Source organism: Corvus kubaryi, unplaced genomic scaffold (assembly GCF_017639235.1).
Source record: "Corvus kubaryi isolate FWS band 111438036 unplaced genomic scaffold, C.kubaryi_AGA036_p1.0 split2-37374, whole genome shotgun sequence".
NCBI lineage: Eukaryota > Metazoa > Chordata > Aves > Passeriformes > Corvidae > Corvus > Corvus kubaryi.
Window position 1 is genome coordinate 2,990,477 of NW_024582082.1, and position 19,943 is coordinate 3,010,419.

Below are 19,943 nucleotides of genomic sequence, written 5' to 3' on the forward strand. Positions count from 1 at the left end.
GCACCACCCGACCCTATCCCAGGCCAGGTCCCGCTGGCCCCAGGCCCCGGCAATGATCCCACGGGATTTTGGTGGTGAGAGGAAGCTGAGAAACCAGAGCCCAGTGGTGTGGGCTGGAGTCATGGCCCATAGGCAGCTGTATGAGCCTCCTGCCAGAGGTTCCCCGTCCTGGTGAGAGCCTGTCCCTGTCTGCTGGGACAGGGAGCCCAGCAAGGGCACAGCAAAAGCTTATCTTACGGAATGAGAATTCCATAATAAAGTTCCCAGCCCAGAAGGCTGGGCTCATGGCCCTTGTTGTAGTACCTGTGCTGTCAGAGCCACCAGCTGTTGTGAAGCCAGATGAACATCTTCAGTCACTGCTTCAGTAATGCTCTCCGTGCTGTTGTCCAGGCCGCTGTGTCACTGCCTGCACATGTAAAAGTGGGCATGGATGCAAACCAGAATGCTGCAGCTGAGTTGGGAGCAGTAACAGCCTAATTCAGATCTCCCTGGCTTGTTTCGTTTTTGACTCCATCTTAATCTGGCCCTGGGACTTGAGCATATCCCGTAGCACTCACTGGGCTTAAGCTGTGGTTGCCAGCAGTTTGCATGTCACAGTTCTGGTCTACAGTGGTTACCTTTACCCTGGCTGAGGACAGGCGGACCTCAGAGAGCTGAGCCCAAGGAGACAATTTCATTGTGTTTGGCAGCTCAGCCATGAAAACTCATTCACATGTTCATTTCCTTCCTGAAAGCCATTCCAGATGGGTTTGAGATTGAGTCCCAGCCCTCGGAAGAGCCCATAGAGGGGCAGGACCTACAGCTGAGCTGTAATGCGGACAACTACACCTATGAGAACCTGCAGTGGTATCGGCTGAACGTCTCCAAGCTCCACGATGAGGAGGGCAACCCCCTCGTGCTGGACTGTAAGAACGTCCACCACTATGCCACCAAGATGCAGGGGGAGCTGCGCTTCCAGCCTGACTCCAACGATGCGACCTTGCTGCTCACCATCCCCAACATCTCCCTGGATGAGGAGGGAGATTACGTGTGTGAGGTGCAGAACAGGAAGACCCGGGAGAAACACTGCCACAAGAAATACATCTCTGTGCAGGGTGAGGGTCCACAGGGCTGGTGGGAGTGACAGAGGAGAGCTGGTGCTCTTGCTGCCATCAGCTTCCCAGTCCGTCCCCAGGGGAAGCCACACAAGCAAGCTAAACTCAAGGTGGCAAAGGCAGGGCACCTGGGTTCTCAAGACACCCTTCAGCAGGGGGCAGAGACCCAAAGCCCCCCAGGAACACAGATATTCTTTTGATCAATCAGTTTCCCGTTTTCCCCTCCTCCTCTTTGTGCTGCTCCTCCAGCCCTGGAGATCCCCCGCCTCAAGCAGAACCTGACAGACATTTGGGTGAACGTCAGCGACTCCATAGAGATGCGCTGTAAGGTGGACGGCAACCACGTTCCTGAAATCAGCTGGTACAAAGATGAGAAACTGGTGGAAGAAGTGTCAGGTACAATGGGCTGGGGGTGGATCACAGGCAGGGCATTATGTCCAGCAGCTGGAGAGCTGAAAACTGCTGGGTTCCAGGAGTTGTTATGCCCAGATAAAGATACCCGTTCTCTGAATCAGCCAAACCCTGGTTTTAATCACATTCTGTCCTAGTTTGATGCAGTCTCGCTGGCTAAGTCTATGCCCCAGGGCCTGGCTCAACACTGTCTGTGCTTGTGCACATTCAGCTGGATGGCAGGGAGAGAGAAATCATTCATATTCTTACTCTCAGCTCAGTGCCTGGCATCTCTGATTACGCAGGGACCAACCCAGATCTTATGGAAGGAACATGCGAAGGATCCAGGCACATTGCAGAGGGAAAGCAACAGGTTCTGAAGATAAAGCAGAACTTGACACGCCAGCTAGACTGCCTGGGCACTGTCCCTATTCAGCATGATCAGTGGGGGATTTGTACTCTCCATACATTGCCTGGGGAAGGCCCCTCCAGGGTGTTTCTGGAGCCATCAAGAGAAAAGCCTTTACCAGCTGGTGCGATGTCATTCTACCATCTAAAATGAATCAGCCAAAAAATGCAAGCCTTATTTTGAGCCTGAGTCCAGTGTACTAATCTTCCCTCCCTGTGAGTGCCCACCACAACCCTCTGTGCCTTACAGGGATTGACCTTGCGGACTTCAACCAGAGGCTGAGCATTCAGAGGGTGAGGGAGGAGGATGCTGGGCTCTACCTGTGCAGCGTCTGCAACGCTAAGGGCTGTGTGAACTCCTCGGCCAGCGTCTCTGTGGAAGGTACCAGCAGCCACGACACCTCTGGGGATGTGAAGGGGTGGAGGATGAGTTGTGGCCAAGCCCATGCCTCTTCCCTGTGGCAGTGGGAGGCAGTGAAAGCCCCTTGGCCTTGCTGGTGGCATGGTGCTCTCACAGGAGGATCTATAGTCCAGAGCATGTTTAGCTCAGGCAAACATGCCTCCAGTCACCCCACATCCTGATGCAGGCCATAAGGAATGACTGAGTTGGGGCATGGAATGCAAATCCCTGAAGCTATGATTTCCCTCCCATCCCGCAGGCTCTGATGATAGGACCAACGTGGAGATTGTCATCCTGATTGGGACTGGAGTTATTGCTGTTTTCTTCTGGATCCTACTTATTCTCATCTTCTGCAACATCAAAAGGGTAGGTGACTGTCTGTGCCCCAGGCAGGGCGTGTGGCGTATCAGGGCTTGGGGCAGCACCAGTGCTGTGATGTGGGGCTGCATGACAGCACCTGCTAAAAGGAGGTCATAAAAGGCTCTCACTGTCAAGGACAGGGTGCATAAGGGCTGTGGTAAAGGAGGTGACTGGAAATGGCCTTTGCTTGAGGGGGTAGCAGGTCAAGGCAGGCAAAGAATCCAAATCCCGTTTGGGAGTCAGCACCCAGGGCAGGGAGGGCACCTCCTCACCCTTTGTGTTGGCTGGTTCCTGCAGCCAGCCCACGCAGACATCAAGACAGGCTACCTCTCCATCATCATGGACCCCGGCGAGGTGCCTTTGGAGGAGCAGTGCGAGTACCTGCCCTATGATTCCAGCAAGTGGGAGTTCCCACGAGACCGCCTGCGCTTAGGTGAGCCAGACCCCCTCCCTCCCACTGCACACTGCAGCCAGGGCTTCCCACCAGCCCTACAAACTCACTCTCCAGGTTTCTTAACACACCTCTGTGTGTATTTAATGCTTTCTCTCTGCCTCAGGCTTCCCATCTTCTTCCCCAGGCTGTCCCTAAAGCCCAGCTGTGCCTGGGAAATCTCTTTAGGTCTGACTGTAGACAGGTCTGAGCCAACTGTAAGCCCAAACCTCCTCAGTGTATCCACACAGGTATTACTGAAAACAGAAGACCCCTTGGCATGCTTTAAAACACATCCCCCTATTTTCCAAGTGGGAGTCTGGACGGAACAGCCCAGTTCACAGCAGGTACCCCAAGTTCGGGACCAGGATTGCATCCATTATTGTCCTCATGCTGAGACACCTACCTGCAGCCTCTTCCCTCTGTCTGCCAGAGTTTAAAGGGCAGCAGACTACCTTTGAGGCACAGAGCAGTGACATTAGTCCTGGCTGCTGTGCTGCAAGGGGTCGTTTACCTTTCCCACACACAACAACTTCTTGCTCGAGGGCAACAAACAGCCCCTCACTTCTTCATGGCCATTTCCTTCCTCTGCTTTGTCCATGCCAGCTCTGTCTCAGTTCCTCTCATCGTCCTTTCTCCTATTCTCACTGACACAGTAAGCAGCCACCTGAAAGGGCACATGTTCCATTCCTTCCTTTTCCTTTATGAAGTTTTTTCTTTCTTCTTCCCATGGTTTCCTGTTGGGATTTTTGTTTTCCTTCATTCTATTCTGCCTGTTCTGCACCTGCCTTTCTTCACACTGACTCTCCTTGTCCATAGGTAAAGTCCTGGGTCATGGTGCCTTTGGGAAGGTGGTGGAAGCATCAGCATTTGGGATCAATAAAAGTAACAGCTGTGAGACTGTAGCAGTCAAAATGCTGAAAGGTATGTGAACAGTGAAGCAAAACATGCAATGTGTGTAGACAGCAATTAATGAGGCACCTGCCAGGGAACATCCACCCTGTAAATGCCTGTCTTTTAATCAATGGCTTCTTGGCCTCAACACAGTTGATCCTGTTTGGCCCCATTCAGCTGCACTGGGAGGCTGAAGTGGCAGAACAGACAGCAGGGATTTGGGGAACTCCGCTTTCAAGGAAATTTAGCTGTCTGCAAAGGCAAAGAATGAAATCTGTCTCAAAGGACAAAGAGGAATCCAGAGCCCCTCTTTGGCAGGTCACTGAAGGAAGTGTTGCTCCCAACTGCCTTCTTCCAAATGTACCTGTATTTTGTGTTTATGGGCCAGATCCAGAGCTGGGTAAGGAAGCAGGTTGCAGCTCTTATCCAGCTCTGAGGGCTAAATTGGCTTTGCACCCAAAACCTGGTCTATCCAGAGTGAGATTTTAAGCTTTTATAGCCTTGATTTCAAACAGGCACCCAAAACATTATTCTGTAATTTGGCACCAAACAAAACACTGAAGCAGTCTGTGGCCAGAAGTAGCCTGTACATGGAAATCAAGTCATGGCTCATCTGAGCAGTATTTACTGCTGCAAATGTACAGCTCATCTGCACAGCAGAAGGAAGCCTGGTGTGCAAGGTTGCTTTACAGTCCTTTGAGGCAAGGCTCTCATCTGGCCCTTCAGCTGCAGCTCAAGAGGATGCTTCTGTCTCTCAGGCTAAATTTACAAACTCTCAAGTAAGACAAAATGCATATGGGGAAGCGGAAAAGTATGAAAAAGGCACACAAAACCAGAAAACATGCTCTGGGGGTAAAACAGAGGGTCAAGAATTGATACGAATTGGACAATTGAGAGAAGATGCAGTACAGAGATCTGGCAGGAGCATGACACTGTGTTTGCTATTGAAGAGGAATCATCAAAAGATATCTGGGTTTGAGACAGATCCTATCTTCAATTGTGATAAAAAGAATCAGATGTCTTTTGTTCCTAATTTTCTTTCAAATTGTTTCATGGCTTGTTATCTTTGTTTGGAGGCCAAAAGGGCAGAGATTCAAACAGGTGCATCCCTATGAAAGTCTCAAGTGATCTTTTTCACTGCACAACTATCATAAAGAAAAATATGTTGGGCACGGATTGTGTTGTCTTTTGTTCTGGGTCCCTGCACTTGCAGAGAGCACCCTATGTGTTACAGCAGGGATCCTGGGATCTCCAGACAAGGCTCAACATTTCATGTTGGAACATGCAATAACAAAATGTACCAAGGCTTTGAGGTCACAGCCTCCTCAGCAAGACACATTGACATGCTGCTAGAGAAAGGTGGTGAGGGGGAGTGAAAAGCTGTGAGGAGGTGTCGTGACATGGTCTCTGTGTTTCTAGAGGGAGCTACTGCAAGCGAGCACAAGGCACTGATGTCAGAGCTGAAGATCCTCATTCACATCGGGAATCACCTCAACGTGGTGAATTTGCTGGGTGCCTGTACCAAACCCAATGGTAAATATCCCAGGGCAGCAGGCTATGCCTGCTCCCAAAGAGCAGAGCTTGTCCCGTGTCTTTTTGCTGTCCACATGTGTGATCACAGGGACGTGTGGGGAAGTTATTAGTGTGTTTGTGTGTACTTAGAGCAGATGTCACAGCTGACCAGCGCTGCACATAACACAAGTTGTGGCAAATTCTGACCAACTCAAGCTATTACCTCTTGCCCCAACCTTTGTTCTCTTCTCACCAGGTCCACTCATGGTTATTGTTGAGTTCTGCAAGTATGGAAACCTCTCCAACTACCTGCGGACCAAGCGGGAAGGATTCAGTCCTTACAGGGTGAGTAGCTTCCTTTGCTCCTAGGGGCCTGTCCCATATCTAGGGAAGGAAGACATGCAGCCTAATACATGATCTGACAATGTGACAAAGATACCCTCTGTCCTTCTTTCTGCAAAGGTAGATGCTTGCAGGCCAGAATTACAGTTTAAGAACAGGAAGAGACTGTGCAGCTCGTGGGTGCAGGGGTTACAGTGTGTGTTGCCTGCTGAGGGTTTTGGGTTGTTCCCTTGCCAGGAAAAGTCTCCCAGGCTGCGTATTCAGGTGCAGTCCATCGTGGAGGCAGTGAGAGCAGACAGGAGGAGCCGCTCCGGGACCAGCGACAGCGCCATCTTCCACCGCTTCCTGATGCACAAGAGCCGCACAGCGCAGCCCATCCAGGAAGGTAACACTCAGCCTTGGCAGCAGCTCCTCACCTGCAGCACCAAAACTATGCTAGACTTGGCTAGCTTGGGGAATGGGTAGAGAATATCAGTGAGGAGCTAGGAGCCAGCCTTGGAGCTGATCACTGTTGCATGTCAATTCCCTAAACAAGGCTATTATACCATCTGTTGTCTCTTGTAATAGACACCAGAAACTCAGAAGGGAGGATTAAATCCCTTTGGGTATTTTAGCCTGAAGAAAGGAGAACTGAGGGGAATCTCGGTGAGTCCTCCCTAGGACAGAAATTATGAGCTGACCTTCAAAGCCCCTTCTAGTCCTGTTCCCCACAACTCTCTGACTGATGTGCTGGAGGCTGGACTCATTATTCCAATTAGGACTGAGGACTAACTGTATTTCACTGAGGAACTGGCTGTATCCTGCAGTCCCAGAGAGAAGCAAAGAGGACAACAGATCTCCAATTGTCTAATCATTTTCTTTTACTTCTGGACAGTGGATGACTTGTGGCAAAGTCCCTTGACAATGGAAGACCTCATCTGCTACAGCTTCCAGGTAGCACGTGGCATGGAATTCCTGGCATCCCGAAAGGTGAGTTCAGCTTTCCTTTGCTCACCTGATCTTTTGTGCATGCCTGATGAGAGAGACCTGACTACAGCCACCTTTCAGGTGACACACAGCGATCTGTCTCACACTTCTCACTTCCCAGGAAATATGAGATAGTCATGTGTACACAAAGCTGGGAAATTAGTTCTCTTGCATTTCAACCTCTCCTTAACCATCCCTTTTTGAAATGTTTATCTTTAGCTTCTTCCCATTTCTACCATTCCCCCATTACAGCTCAGGTTTATGGGGGAAGGGAGGTGCTGTACACTTTCTGATTGTGGTTCCTGTCCGTCTTATTTTGCCCCTTCCTCTTTGTGTGCCCTCAGTGCATCCATAGAGACCTGGCAGCCCGCAATATCCTGCTGTCAGAAAACAACGTGGTAAAGATCTGTGACTTCGGCCTCGCCCGGGACATCTACAAAGACCCTGACTATGTCAGGAAAGGCAGTGTGAGTGCCATTTTCTCAAACCCTTTACAGACTAGGCCCCCTTGATGAAAAGATGAAAAAGCAGGAGTGGAATTACTTGCATGGCTGGGACCAAAAGCCACTGGACCAATGACACATGTCCTGTCCTCCTCCACCAGCAGATCTCTGTCTCCTTCCTTCTGTCCCTCAGCCTGTCATTAACTTACTCTTCCTTATACTCTTTCATCCTCCTTTCAGTGTCTCCATCCCTCTCTCTGATGTAATCAAACCTCCATTCCTCCATGGAGAGAGGAGCAGGGTTATTGGCTCTGATTTCCTTTCATCCATTTCATCCTTTTGCTACAAGAAGGGCTGTCTTGGGACATATTCCCACCTGAACATTTGTGTCTTGCCTCTCACTCCTGCAGGCCCGTCTTCCACTGAAGTGGATGGCTCCAGAAAGCATCTTCGACAAGGTCTACACTACCCAGAGTGATGTGTGGTCTTTTGGGGTCCTTCTCTGGGAAATCTTCTCACTAGGTGAGTGTTAATGAGGGTCTCATGCTGCTGAGGGAGACACCTCTACCAACGTAGCAGTTTGTGGGTGAGTCTGTGCAGAACAGACATTCTGAAGCACATCTAAGGACTGATGGGAAGCGACATCGATGTAGGCAAAAAAAATGGAGGCCATATCCACCCATGAACAGAGTGATGGGGACACAGGCATGCAGAGCTGGCCCTCCAGCTCACTGAGGCAGAGAAGCCTGACTCAGGCAGCACTAAGGATTGGGTTGTGTATGAGAAGTGACCACATCTCTCAGTGTTCTGGGAGGAAGGGCAGTCACAAAAGGGCAGTCTCAAAATGACTGGTTTCTGATGGCACATTTCATGTTCCCACCCTTCTCTGAACCTTCTTTAGGGGCATCTCCATATCCTGGAGTCCAGATCAATGAGGAGTTCTGCCAAAGGCTCAAAGACGGTACCAGAATGAGAGCACCAGAGTATGCCACAGCAGAAATGTGAGTCAGAAACCTCAAGGATTCCAGCACTGGTCAAAGCAGAGGCTTCTGTGGCAGGGCAGAAACCTACCAGATCCCAGCATAGAGCAGGACAGGCCCCTCTGTGGGATGCAGACCTTTCAGCCAAGATAGGGGATGAGCCAACACATCCTTCATTCTAAGCTGCTCTCTAGGTATCCTTGCATGCCCATGCTGGGATGGGTCTGTAAGTGAGCACTGTGCTTTGCTGCTCTGGAGGGTATCAGAGGGGTCTGAATTAGCTCCTTGTGCCTGTTATAATAAGTGCAAAACAAAGCAACCCCCTGCCAGTAAGTCCACCTGGCCATTGTGCTGGGGGTGCCAAGCTTTCCTTCCCAGTGCAGGAACTGGTTGTCCCAGTGGGCACCATGTGGGTGGGAGCTGTGGAGTGGGGCAGGAGGGAGTTTCTGTGGCATAAAACCAGCATCTCTTCTTGGCAGCTACCGTATAATGCTGAGCTGCTGGCATGGTGATCCCAAGGAGAGACCGACTTTCTCCGACCTTGTGGAGATACTGGGGAACCTTCTTCAGGAAAATGTTCAGCAGGTGAAAACCTCTCTGTGTCCCTGCTCTGCTCCAGAAAGCTCTTTCTTCTGTCATCACCAGCTCCTTCACTGTGCTCTCAGCTGTCTCCATGATCAATGCAATACCTTTGTGTAGGCCAACCAATAACACAGAGATTCCTGGGTCAGAGGTCTATTTCCCAGAGCTGTTGGAGAACTCATTTATGCAACAGCCTTTTAGCTGCATCCTCATAAAACTCTGCTCCTTGCAGGGCAGAAGCCCTCTCAGTCATCATTCTAGTACTTGCAGCCTAATCCCCAGATGATTATTTGAAATTCTTCAGCTGAGTCAAGGCCCTGGTACTTCTGCCTCCCACATGCCTGCATAATGAAAACCAGGACTTGGCCAGGGTTTCTGAAACTCTGTCCTCAGATTGAAATGTCAGGGCCATGTGAAGCAAACAACTGTTACATTACAGCAGTCAGTAATACGATTTCTTTGAATGTATTACTGATCACTTCCATGTGGAAACTCACCAGGACATTTAACTGTGATGAGCGTGCAGCTCTGATTTTAACTTTTTCTTGATGTTCCCTTTCAGAAAATGATAGCTAAATGCTTGAGTACTATCTCATCCTGACGTTCCTGACTTTAACCTTTCAGCAGTGGTTCCCAGCACAGGCATGACTAAGCCACAACGACATTGCCCTGGAGCACAGTACTCTGTCCATGTAAACTGGAGAACTATGGGATTAGGTTGTTTTCCTGCTCACACACACCTCCATACATCACTCACAGCTACTTAATGCAAAGGTCACAGAAATCTCCAACCAGATATTTTGTCCCAGAGAAATAAAATTCATAAACCAGACATTTTCCTTCCCAGCTCTGACAGCTTCTGCCTGTGGAGCCTTTTCTCGTGAGAAAGTCCTCCCCTTCTTGTAAGGCCATTTACTGTTCTTCCTACCAGGAAGGGAAAGATTACATCCCACTGAACGACTCTCACAGCTCAGAAGATGATGGTTTCTCCCAGGTGCCTTCCTCTGCCCAGCAAAACTCAGATGAAGAGGACTTTGACATGAGGATACGCTGCCACAGCCTAGCAGCAAGGTGAATCCCCTCTGAAAAGGGCAGAGAGAGCCCAGCAGGCAGCCAGCAGCCTGACCTCTAAGGGAGCCTGAGGGATATGGGGAGAACCCAGATGTTTGAAAAATCCCAGGTGATAAGGTGTGATCCAAGCACTTAAGCCGTAGCATCTTGCTTATAAGAGCAAAATTACTTTATTTTGCTGATAAGGAAGTGCTGATTTGTAAGCCTATGACATTCCTTCTTCTCCTCCAGCTATGCTGCCAGCATATCTGCTCCTAACTGACCCAACAATTAGTCCCAGGCCTCTCCTCCCTGGTGAGCTATGATAATGTGATGCCTGGGATCTATATCTGCTTATCCCTAGTGGAGAGGTCACTGGGGCCTGATTCAGTCAGGAAGTCTGGGTGTTCCCCACTGCAGAAGTAGTACGGGGTTATGAGGCCTAAGGTGACCCCATTACCCTCCCCAAATCCACCATTTGGGTCATCCTCCTCCCTGCATACTTCAGTTGCACAGTGAGGAGGTTGGGTTCAGGTCCTGTTCATTCAGGACATTGACTCTTGCCATTACTGAAGGCACTATGCTTCTGTTGGCAGATACTACAACTGTGTCTCATTCCCTGGTTGTTTGACGGGAGGAAATCAGATCAGGTGTCCATCCAGGATAAAGACGTTTGAAGAGTTTCCCATGACACACACAATGTACAAGGCACACCCGGTGAGTAGCATCTGAGTGGATTTGAGTGGGGGGAAGCTCTTTTCTGGCACCTTTACCGTTAAGACTGTGGAAGGAAGATCACTCCTATCTTATGTCAGCCTGTCTGTGTCATTCCTGTTAAGTCCATTCAGTCCTATGCACATTCATTTCTTCCTCTGGCACACAGGGGTTTCTCTCCACCACAGTTCACACTGCCTTAGTGGGAAACAGGGAGGTTAGATATACAAAGGGGGGGGTACTAAAAAGGACCACAGAGAAGACCCTGCTCTTCACCCTTCTCAAATCTGTGAACACAGCCTGGTTAAGCACACTGAAATCCTGCCAGGACTTCTCTGGGTAAACCCAGAGTGCTTATCTGCAGTCCCTGTATCTTGACCCACATGGCAGTGTGCAGTAGGGACCCTCCTGGTCTCGCTGAACTGGACTGGTACTGATATCTCCTCTAGTGGCAAAACTGAAACCATACCTTTTGTCTCGGAGGAAAATATCACCTCTCACAGATTTGATGGTAATACATCTTCCAGCCAAGGGACACTCTTTTTTCATTCCCCAGAAGTGGCACTGAACTAAGCACACAAATCTTACCTTTTTATGTGCTTCTTTTAAGCAGGTACCTAAGAAAATCAGATTCAGCAAAACTATGGAGCATGCTGGTAAAGTGCTCCTACCTCTTCTTCCCCATCACACATACACATGATCTCATCTCCTGAATGATTTCTCCTCCCTTCCCACTCTGATCAGTTGACAGAGATGTTACTGATAACTCCTGTTGCTTCCTTTCAGGACAATCAGACAGACAGTGGGATGGTTCTGGCATCTGAGGAATTTGAGAGGATAGAAAACCAACACAGAAAAGAAGGTGGATTCAGGTACTCCTTAAGCCTAGCCACTGAGGCTGCCCTGCTGCCAAATGCAGTGAGACCAGGAGACAGCTCCTGGTATCTCCCCATATGCTGCACTGCTTGGAGCTCTCAGCTGTGGGCCCTGAGCCAGATAAGTCCACATACTCCTTATCGAGAGGCAAAACACAGGAAGAACAGACAAACCTGCTGTTTTCTAGGGTTTAAAAATATAAACTGTGCCCATCAATGAGAATGTGCCTGTTAAGATAATGAGGCACAGTGGAGTGGTGGTGTTAATGAGACTGGTAAGGCTTACTGACATTTTCTGGTGAAATATATCAGGGCTCGTTTAAGCGGTGGCAGATGGGATGGACAGAAACTATGTGGCTGCCACCTTCCTCCCTCAGCCCTGACCCACAGGGTACAGGGCCCTGATGTGGTGGTGCAAGGATGGGACAGGCCTTAGGAATTCCCACATGCTGACGTGGAGTCTGGCAGGTTGAGCTGGCACTCTCAGAGCTGAGGATGTTATGGATGGTTATGTCCTTGCCCCAGGCTTTGAAACTGGGTGAGAACCTGTGCAGCTCATCTCTGCCAGAGCAGGCTGAGACCTTGTCTCTGTGACAGTGTGTTGAGCAAGCCATGTCACCTCATATGTAGACAAGGCCAGTCCCAAGCCTCTTCCACATCTCCTCTGCCTCCCAACATCAGATTGGACTGGTCATTGTCTTTTCTCTTAGCCACAGCCCTGTGGCCTTTCTGCTCTTGTATCATACTGTCTTCTGCTTCTTGTCCTCTTTTCCCTAAGGCATGTTCCTGTTGTCTCCTACACCTGGTGTCCCGTCTCCTGGAAAATACTACTCTTAAACCTCTCCTTGAATGAGCAAATCCTTGCTCTTGCGATTTCTGGTATTGGCATGCACTGAGATGGGCCAGATGATTTCCTCCCACATCTTCTTCATCATCTTCCTTTGTTCCCTTTCCCCCATCCTGGCAGTTGGTTTGTATTAATTGCTGTTATTCCTGCCAGGTCTAGAAACAATTAAGGCAGTGTCTCTTGTCTCTCTCTATTCATTGGGGTCCCAACCCTTCCCTGTATCTAGAAGGTATTCCAAAGGTATCTAGAAGAGCTGAACTAAGCATACCAGGTTATGTGTAGATTTGTCAAAAAACATACAGGCTGTGCTTAGATTTAGAGCAAGGCCTGGTTTTGTGCTTTGAAATGGAGATGCAAGTCCATTCCTGACCCTGTCTCTGCCCCGTGCATTAGCAGATGAGACTTTCTGAAGCTGGGATCTCTCTAAGCAGGACAGAGGCTTTCTAGGAGTGCCAAGGTTAATTCTCTGTGTCTCTCTCCCTCACAGCAGTAAAGGGCCCAGTCGAACCGTGGAGCTGTCGGGGGAACAGTCAGACCTGCGGGGCAGATGTCGGCCGTTGTATGCATCCCAAGTCGGAGGCCAGACTTTTTACAACAGTGAATACGGGGAGCTGTCGGAACACTCTGAGGATGGCAGCTGCACCCCGCCTGGAGAGGGGGCCAGTCCCCCCACTCTCCACGCTTCCTTCTTCTCCGAGCAGTACTAATGGCACCACGCCCTGGAGGCGACAAGCCAAGGCATCCCCCCTCACCCTCCAGGCACGTCATCGGGGTCAGTCAGAGCTTCTCCTTCAACCTATGCCCAAACCCAACAGGGAACCTGGATGGGGAACACTGATGTCCTTGGAACCACAGCATGAACCACGCAGCACCTCCAGCTGCAGCTTCCCCGTGCCGCGACTGGAGAGAGCACCTCACTGATTCCTCATGTTTCTTTTATTCCTGCACTTCAGACAGATGCATTCTGCCGGAGAGCGGGTGCCAGTGTTCAGCACTACGGCACCTTCTGCCTAACATCCAGCCTCCGCTCAGATCAGCTTCCCATTCAGAAAACCCATTTCAGGTCAGATATAAATAGATCTGTCTTAGTCTCAAGTTTCTTCCTGGTGTGCAGCCTGAATGTTTTTCCTTGGATTGCTTCCTCCTCCCCTCATCATGATGTCAGCCGCTGAGCTGTGGAGCAGAATCAAAGGGAAAAAATCCCTAGTGGTATTAGCAGCAAGAGCAGGACATTTTAAAGAGGTGTACAGAGAGATCCCAAGGGATCTTTGTAAATGCTCATGCATGCTGCTCATCCTGAGCAGGTGCCAGCCTCTCCATCTCCTCTGCAAGCAACATCCACACCCCTCTCATCTCTGCTGGGAGGAAACCTGCCAATCTGCCTTATCACTAGGATTATTTTAGCCATCTCAACACAGCTAGTGCTGAGTAGGTCATCAGCTGATGGCTAAAGTGCTCCTGGTGAGATAAACAGCAACTCTTTTTGCAGGCCCTGTGCAAAACAGGTTATTTTATGATCTCTGCTGGGAGCAGGTTACTCACAGGTCTGCTGCTCTCACCTTCCCCTTCTCCCAGAATGGTGCTGAGATCATTTGTTGCTCAAGTGAGAAATTAAAGCAAAGCTGGGTCAATTTGAGCTGGCTTCTAAACATAGAGTTTGCTGGGAGGAAAAAGATCAAAAGGGCAGGGAGTGAAATGTTTATTTTCAAGCTGCTGCAAAGCATTTTGGAAACAATGGAAGGAACAGTGCTTCAGCAATAAGGTGCTCTGGGTTGCATCCCCTTGTGTGTTGACATCACTGAACACATGGAGCACAGCACCTGGCCAGGGATCAAGCCCTGATTCTCCTGGATGGACAGTTCTGCACCATGACCTTTCCTGTCTCCCAAGTTCCCTGACTCAAAGGAGGCACTCTCTGCCCAGCAGGTTCCTCTCCAGTTTCTTTTGTAGAGCTTCCAGCAGAGCATACTTGTCTCTGGAGGATTAAGAAACAGTTATTTGTGGAGGAAATATCTCACTTTGGTCTTTTGTTTCTAAGAGATACCACGTGAATTTAGAGCTCTGGGGAACCTCTGCAGCCCCTCTCTACAGATTTCTGTACTGCTGCCTCACCACTTCCCACCTACTTCTTTCCATCCTGCTCCCAGTCCAAGAGCTCAGCCACAGAGCACAGTTACATCACTGCCTCAGGAGTCTGCGTGAAAAGGCTCATTTGAACAGCTTGTCATCATCTCTTCTCCCACATGCCCATGGCTGGCAGAGCTCTTTGCACCAGGGCATCTCAGCACCAGGGAATTTCTGCTTGTGGGCCACACCTCTGTCACACAGCCAAGGATTTGGACTTGTAAAACTGTGTTTCCTGTCAGATGTACAGCTTTCCCAAACTGTATTTCTTTTCCAGCAGAGGGTTTTACGCGTTTCCCGATGTAAGCCTGTGAGTCCTTATGGATGATGTTGCCAAGTCTTAATTATAGTTCTCCACACAAGTGTAATGGGGAGATTTATTTAGCACATGGGAAAAGCACGCCTGTCATTCAAATTCTCTAAGCCTGTGCAGCTTGCTCAATGTTCCCCTCCCTTTTTGTGTCAGCAGCATGACATGGCTGCAATTTCCATGGCAAAAAAGAGGCACAAAACCAGACCAGCTTGAGCCAAACTGGCTCAGAATGTGGAACTGGAAACCATGTATGACAATGAATTCCCTGACTTCTACTGGTGTCCCCTGAAGTTGCCAGGAATTTGAGCATCTTTAAGTAATTGTTACGACTCAGTAAGAATCCTCTGGCAGGAGCTGCTGGAGAGCCAGGACAAGGAAGTAGGACAGCCAACAGCGTGTAGGCCAGATCAAATTCTCCTGCCCTCATCTTGCCCTGCTTTTTGAACTGGTGGTTCCCTTGGCAGAAGGATGGCTGCATGTGCCTCATGCTGCTAGAGGTTTCCACTGGCATTGACATGGGTAGAAGGTGACCAGCTGAGCTAAATTCAGGCTGCTCGCTGGGTGATGTGCATCCATAGGACTCAGACTCTCTTGTTTCCAGTGCTCCACAAAGAGTTCTCTGCCTGGAAATAGCCCCATCTGAGAGAGGGCCCAAGAAAGAGGACTACAGACAAAATAGTAGTTAAAAACCAGAATTTCTAAGTAGCTGCAAGTCCCCGTCCATATGTGAGGGATAGATATGTGCCAACAAAGCATGACATTTGCAGGGCAGTGGCAGGATTCCTCAGCAGAAAGGGGACAGAGGAATTTTAGTGCCCAGGCTGGTTGTCAGTGTGGACATCCAGCCAGTACAGCAGCACTTTTTCTCTAAGTTTAGCTGTAAATTGCTCACAAGCATCCCTGTGGAGAAGGGTTATGTTGTTAAAACCATTGTTAACAATCCCCTGCTTCACCCCGGGGAAGGCACTTCTGTGTCATCTGATTTTTGAACATTCAGCTCCACAGTAGTTTATTTTCTCTCTCTTGCACCATCTTGATGGGGGGTGGAATCAGATCCTATTGTATCTGTGTCAACAGCATTGCATGAACAATGCAGCATGATAGGAGCAAAAGCTGCTCCGCTTCAGACACTCCTGCTGATGAAGAACAACTGTAGTGTGGGATACTGAAGAGTTGTTGAGACAATTGTACTTTTGCTCTCTAAAGGTATACTAAAATTAGATGTGCAAACCTGATAACCCTTCCCACTCTCTTGAATTATTTCTGGCTTTTTATTTTTACAGTCTCCAGATAAGCATGACGTGAAGCTGGTCTGTTTTGGGCTTAAGACGTGAGACAGGAGTGTTGTCTGTCTTTCCACAGCAGCAAGGGAGTATTTCAATGTTTAAAACCCAGGGTTCGATAATTGTGCCTGCTCTGTTCACAATGCACTCTCTGTTTTGTTTTGTTTGGGCTTCTTACTGGAACTCAACATTGAAGCTAAGCTATTTATCATCATCACCTTCCTTTAAAATGGCTGCTTCCACTCTATGCGCAGTCTCACTTTTCCTTACAAAGTGTTGGTGTTGAGAGGACATTCCTCCCTCCTGAAAACAAAGTGTTGGGTCCCCTACTTGCAAATACACGTGTGTCTCTGAAGAAAATCCTGTGTATCAAGTAACACTACATTTATATTGCAATATTTTAACCTGGTACCCGTTGTTGCTCTAGCAGCATTCAATGTTTCAGTGGGCTGCCTTTGAAGCAAGTAGGCTAAAACAGGGGTTAAGTGTGAGTACAAAGCATGGTCTGTGTGAGTGTGTGTGAGTGTGCTGTGGGTGAGTGTGTGGGTATTTGCACGTGAGTTTTCCTACCAGTGAGCATATGTGAGTGATTGTAACTCACGTTGAGTGTTGTCTCTGGAAATTCACAGTTATATATCAAACCAGTTAGAACACTGCTTCCTTTCCTCTCTTCCTATAGTACTTGTTATCCTTTGTCATTAAGAGTTTTGTTGTAATATCTAAATGTGAAAATGAATAAAGTCGTAACTGGCAGCTGCTCTCTGGTTCCTGGGGCCACCTCTGCCCCTGGGGCAGCCCAGCCCCAGCCCAAGCCATCAGCACATTTCGGGTTTCTTATTTTTACTTTTGTGTCTGTTTGCATTTCCCCACATCCTCTTGGAAACAGCTGGACCTTGTGGCATTTCCATCCAGGATGAAACTCCATCTTTTCTCATGGCGAGGTCGGATTCTCTTCAGCTAAGCCCTCTGGCAGGAGCAAGCACAGCACCCAGCCCTGTGCCCCGCATCCACCGTCTTTACCCACTACCTCGGCCCTGGGGGTCTCGGCCCTGGAGGTCTGCAGCCCTCCTGTCCTCTTTCACCACGCCAGGGGAACCAGAGACCCCCCGGGCCCCGCTTCTCCTCAGGGAATCAAACCCCTCTCGGACGCCCTTTCTCGGGGCAACACCCCCAGACTGCTCATGGTACCAAACCCCCACAGACCCCTCTTCTCCAGGGCATCAACCGCCGCAGGACACCTCTCCTTCTCAGGGCACCCAACCCCGCCTCGGACGCCCGTTCTCCTCAGGGCACTGACCCCCCGGCCCCGGTTCCCCTTGTCATTATGGCACCAAATTCCGTCCCAGTTCCCCTTCTCCCCACAGCACCGAACCCGCGGCCCTCGGCCCAGGCGAGCCCCTGGTGGTGCCGCTGTCGGCCCGCAGGTGGCGCCCTCCCCCCGGCGCCGCGGGGCCCGGCGGGAAGCTGGCGGCGCGTCTGTGGCCGTGTCACAGCGCAGTGAAGGGCGGGAGCGGAGCAGGGGTGGAACCGCGGCTGAACGAGGTGTTCTCTGTGAAATGGGACATAAGAGCATTAATGAGTATTTCCCTAAAAAAAAAAAAAAATCGCCAGGAGTTGAAGGAACTCTCAGGCACAGCGCCCTCGTTACCCCTGGGCTGACCTGTGAAGACATGAGCACCATTTGTCTGACTACAATAATGTCCCCTGAGGAGCCGTCAGTGGCAGAGGCACAGCTGAGGGGACAGAAGGAGGACATCTCCGCTCCTCTCCACCGCCATCCCTTCATCCAGCTCCACCATGGGGTGAAAGCGTCCAAAAGGACCTTTTAATTCTCCTGTCCCCATCCAGGGACCTGCCCATCTGGGGAATGAGGAGATTGAAGCTGTTCTGCTCATGAAGTATTCCATTTTGGTGCATCCTGGAGCAGTGCTTGGCTGCTTCTCTCTTGGGGCCATGAGCAGTCCCCTTTGGCTGCTCCTCGCCTGCCTTCCAGCCCATCCATAGGCCATCCATAGGACAGGCTGGGAGGCGGGTGAGGAGCAGCCTCCCAACTGTGTGAGGAGGGCTGGGGATCAGGATGGGGATTGAGGTGGGGATAGAACCAAGGAGGCAGCCCTCACACAGGCATTGGAGCACCTCTCTGCAGCAGAAACAGCCCACAGGGAACCAGACAGGGCAAAATAAAAACCAGCCATTTCATGCTGTTAGCAAAGAACTGGCAAAGCTCTGGCCCCTTGTTTTGCTTTTAACATAGCCAGTGAATGCTTCCTCAATGCTTTTCAGAAGTGCTTTGAGATCCTTCTCCGAAGGTCAGCGCAGTGATAGCGAAGAATCCTTCAGGCTCCCAGGACTTCTTGGTCCCTTCTGAGGACATTTCGGCAATAAAGCACATGACTTTGCATCAGAATGATGCAGAGCTCTTAGTGCTGAGAAATCAAAGCGAGAACAGCTCCAAAACATGTTCTGCACACTGCAGTATCAGTGTGTCAGCCACAGCTCTCATCCTCCGGCTGGGATGAACGTTTGGGTGAAATGAGGAGGCAATCAATAGCATGTGCTTCCTCAGCCAGCATTTACCAAGAAGAGCAAAATTAAATTTAAAAAAATGTAAGCAGAACATTCAGTTTCTGCTTCAAAGTCATTTCCTGGATTGTAATGACATTTCTACAGAGCTTTGCAGAAACAGCTTCTCAGAGGATTTCACAGAACCACACATACCTTTAGCAGAGTCCGTAGGTCCTTTCTGCTCCAAGACGCAGGTTTGCAAGCATGCTGCTTTCCTCGGAAATGGAAGAGGTCTCTCCAAGGACAGGATTAAACTACTTACATCTCAATGAAATAAACAGACTCTGCTTCGTCAGTGTAATCTTACGTGCGTGTCTGACCACGTGCATCGCAAGTGAATAAAATACAAAAGCTTCCAGAGGAAAACAGGTTAATAAGATGTGTAGGTTAAATGCCAGGCTTATCTGAGGGCCTTCCCATGCAGCTGGGGAAGTCACTAAGGAGACCGTATCTCAAAAGAACAGCTCCACAGCCTTTTTTTTCAGAAACTTAGAAAATATCCTAACTCACAGTCCTGCAGTAATTGTTCTCTTTGTTGTAACTAATTTTCAGTTAGTTTGCCTTTCAAAATCCAAGGAGGCCATTATACTATTTTGTTACATCTCCCAAGAGGCTGAAATCCTTAAAACTATGTTAGTTGATCATTCATCAAACCCTGTTTTACAGTATTTCCTGGGATTAATATTTATTAAGAATATTTGAGTGTACAATTTCCCTCCCATTTTAGTATGTCAGAAGTGAGTAACACCAAATTGGGTAGGGATGACTGAATCCTTACACAGAGGCTGTGCTGTTCCTGCCCCAAAGCTCTTTCAGTTCTACCTGGACAGACTGAACACATCCCACCTCGTTTTCACACACACACAGCTCTTCCACCCCCTATTTCTGACATGCTTTAAAACTCTTTATCTTTTTGGTGATCAGCGCTCCTGAACTGGAAATATTTTTCTGAAAAGATGCTGAGGAGCCATGGGAGCCTGTATGTGTCCCTAGATCTTAGCTGCACCAGAGAAGGTTTAGTTTGGACATTAGGAAGTCTATTTTAACAGAAAGGTGATTCGATATTGGAAGTGACTGCCCGGGAGAGGTGGTGGTGTCACTGTCCCTGGAGATGTTTAAGGAGAGAATGTATGTGGCACCGAGTGCCATGGTCTAGTTGACATGCTGGTGTTTGGTCCCACTCTGGACTCGATGAGCTCAGAGGTCTTTTCCAACCTATCTGATTCTGTAATGCTGTGACCTAATTCCTTATGGAACCGCGGGTCGCTGGAGCCCGGTACCATGCCCGCCGCCCCCGCTCGCAGCTCGCAGCGCCCACAATGACATCATAGGCCGTGTCCCCGCCCTGTGCCGGACCCCGCCCCGTGGGCG

The 19,943-nt window shown here is 49.5% G+C and overlaps 1 protein-coding gene across 4 annotated transcripts in view; it reads left to right on the forward strand.

Annotated features, from left to right (window-relative positions):
* LOC121658139 (vascular endothelial growth factor receptor 3) overlaps positions 1-16,760 on the forward strand; it is a 57,823-nt gene extending 41,063 nt beyond the window's left edge. For 2 of the 4 annotated variants that reach the window (XM_042014667.1, XM_042014669.1), the window contains exons 13-30: positions 735-1,094; positions 1,344-1,490; positions 2,143-2,274; positions 2,552-2,658; positions 2,950-3,085; positions 3,902-4,006; positions 5,396-5,509; positions 5,745-5,833; positions 6,068-6,215; positions 6,705-6,799; positions 7,141-7,263; positions 7,650-7,761; positions 8,141-8,240; positions 8,699-8,804; positions 9,733-9,872; positions 10,448-10,568; positions 11,352-11,437; positions 12,775-16,760. In XM_042014667.1, the coding sequence (XP_041870601.1) occupies positions 735-1,094; positions 1,344-1,490; positions 2,143-2,274; positions 2,552-2,658; positions 2,950-3,085; positions 3,902-4,006; positions 5,396-5,509; positions 5,745-5,833; positions 6,068-6,215; positions 6,705-6,799; positions 7,141-7,263; positions 7,650-7,761; positions 8,141-8,240; positions 8,699-8,804; positions 9,733-9,872; positions 10,448-10,568; positions 11,352-11,437; positions 12,775-12,994 (2,441 nt within the window). In that variant the 3' untranslated portion in view covers positions 12,995-16,760. The remainder of the gene's footprint in view (positions 1-734; positions 1,095-1,343; positions 1,491-2,142; positions 2,275-2,551; positions 2,659-2,949; positions 3,086-3,901; positions 4,007-5,395; positions 5,510-5,744; positions 5,834-6,067; positions 6,216-6,704; positions 6,800-7,140; positions 7,264-7,649; positions 7,762-8,140; positions 8,241-8,698; positions 8,805-9,732; positions 9,873-10,447; positions 10,569-11,351; positions 11,438-12,774) is intronic. The other 2 variants (XM_042014668.1, XM_042014670.1) reach the window with 2 other exon arrangements.
* Positions 16,761-19,943: the final 3,183 nt, after the last annotated feature.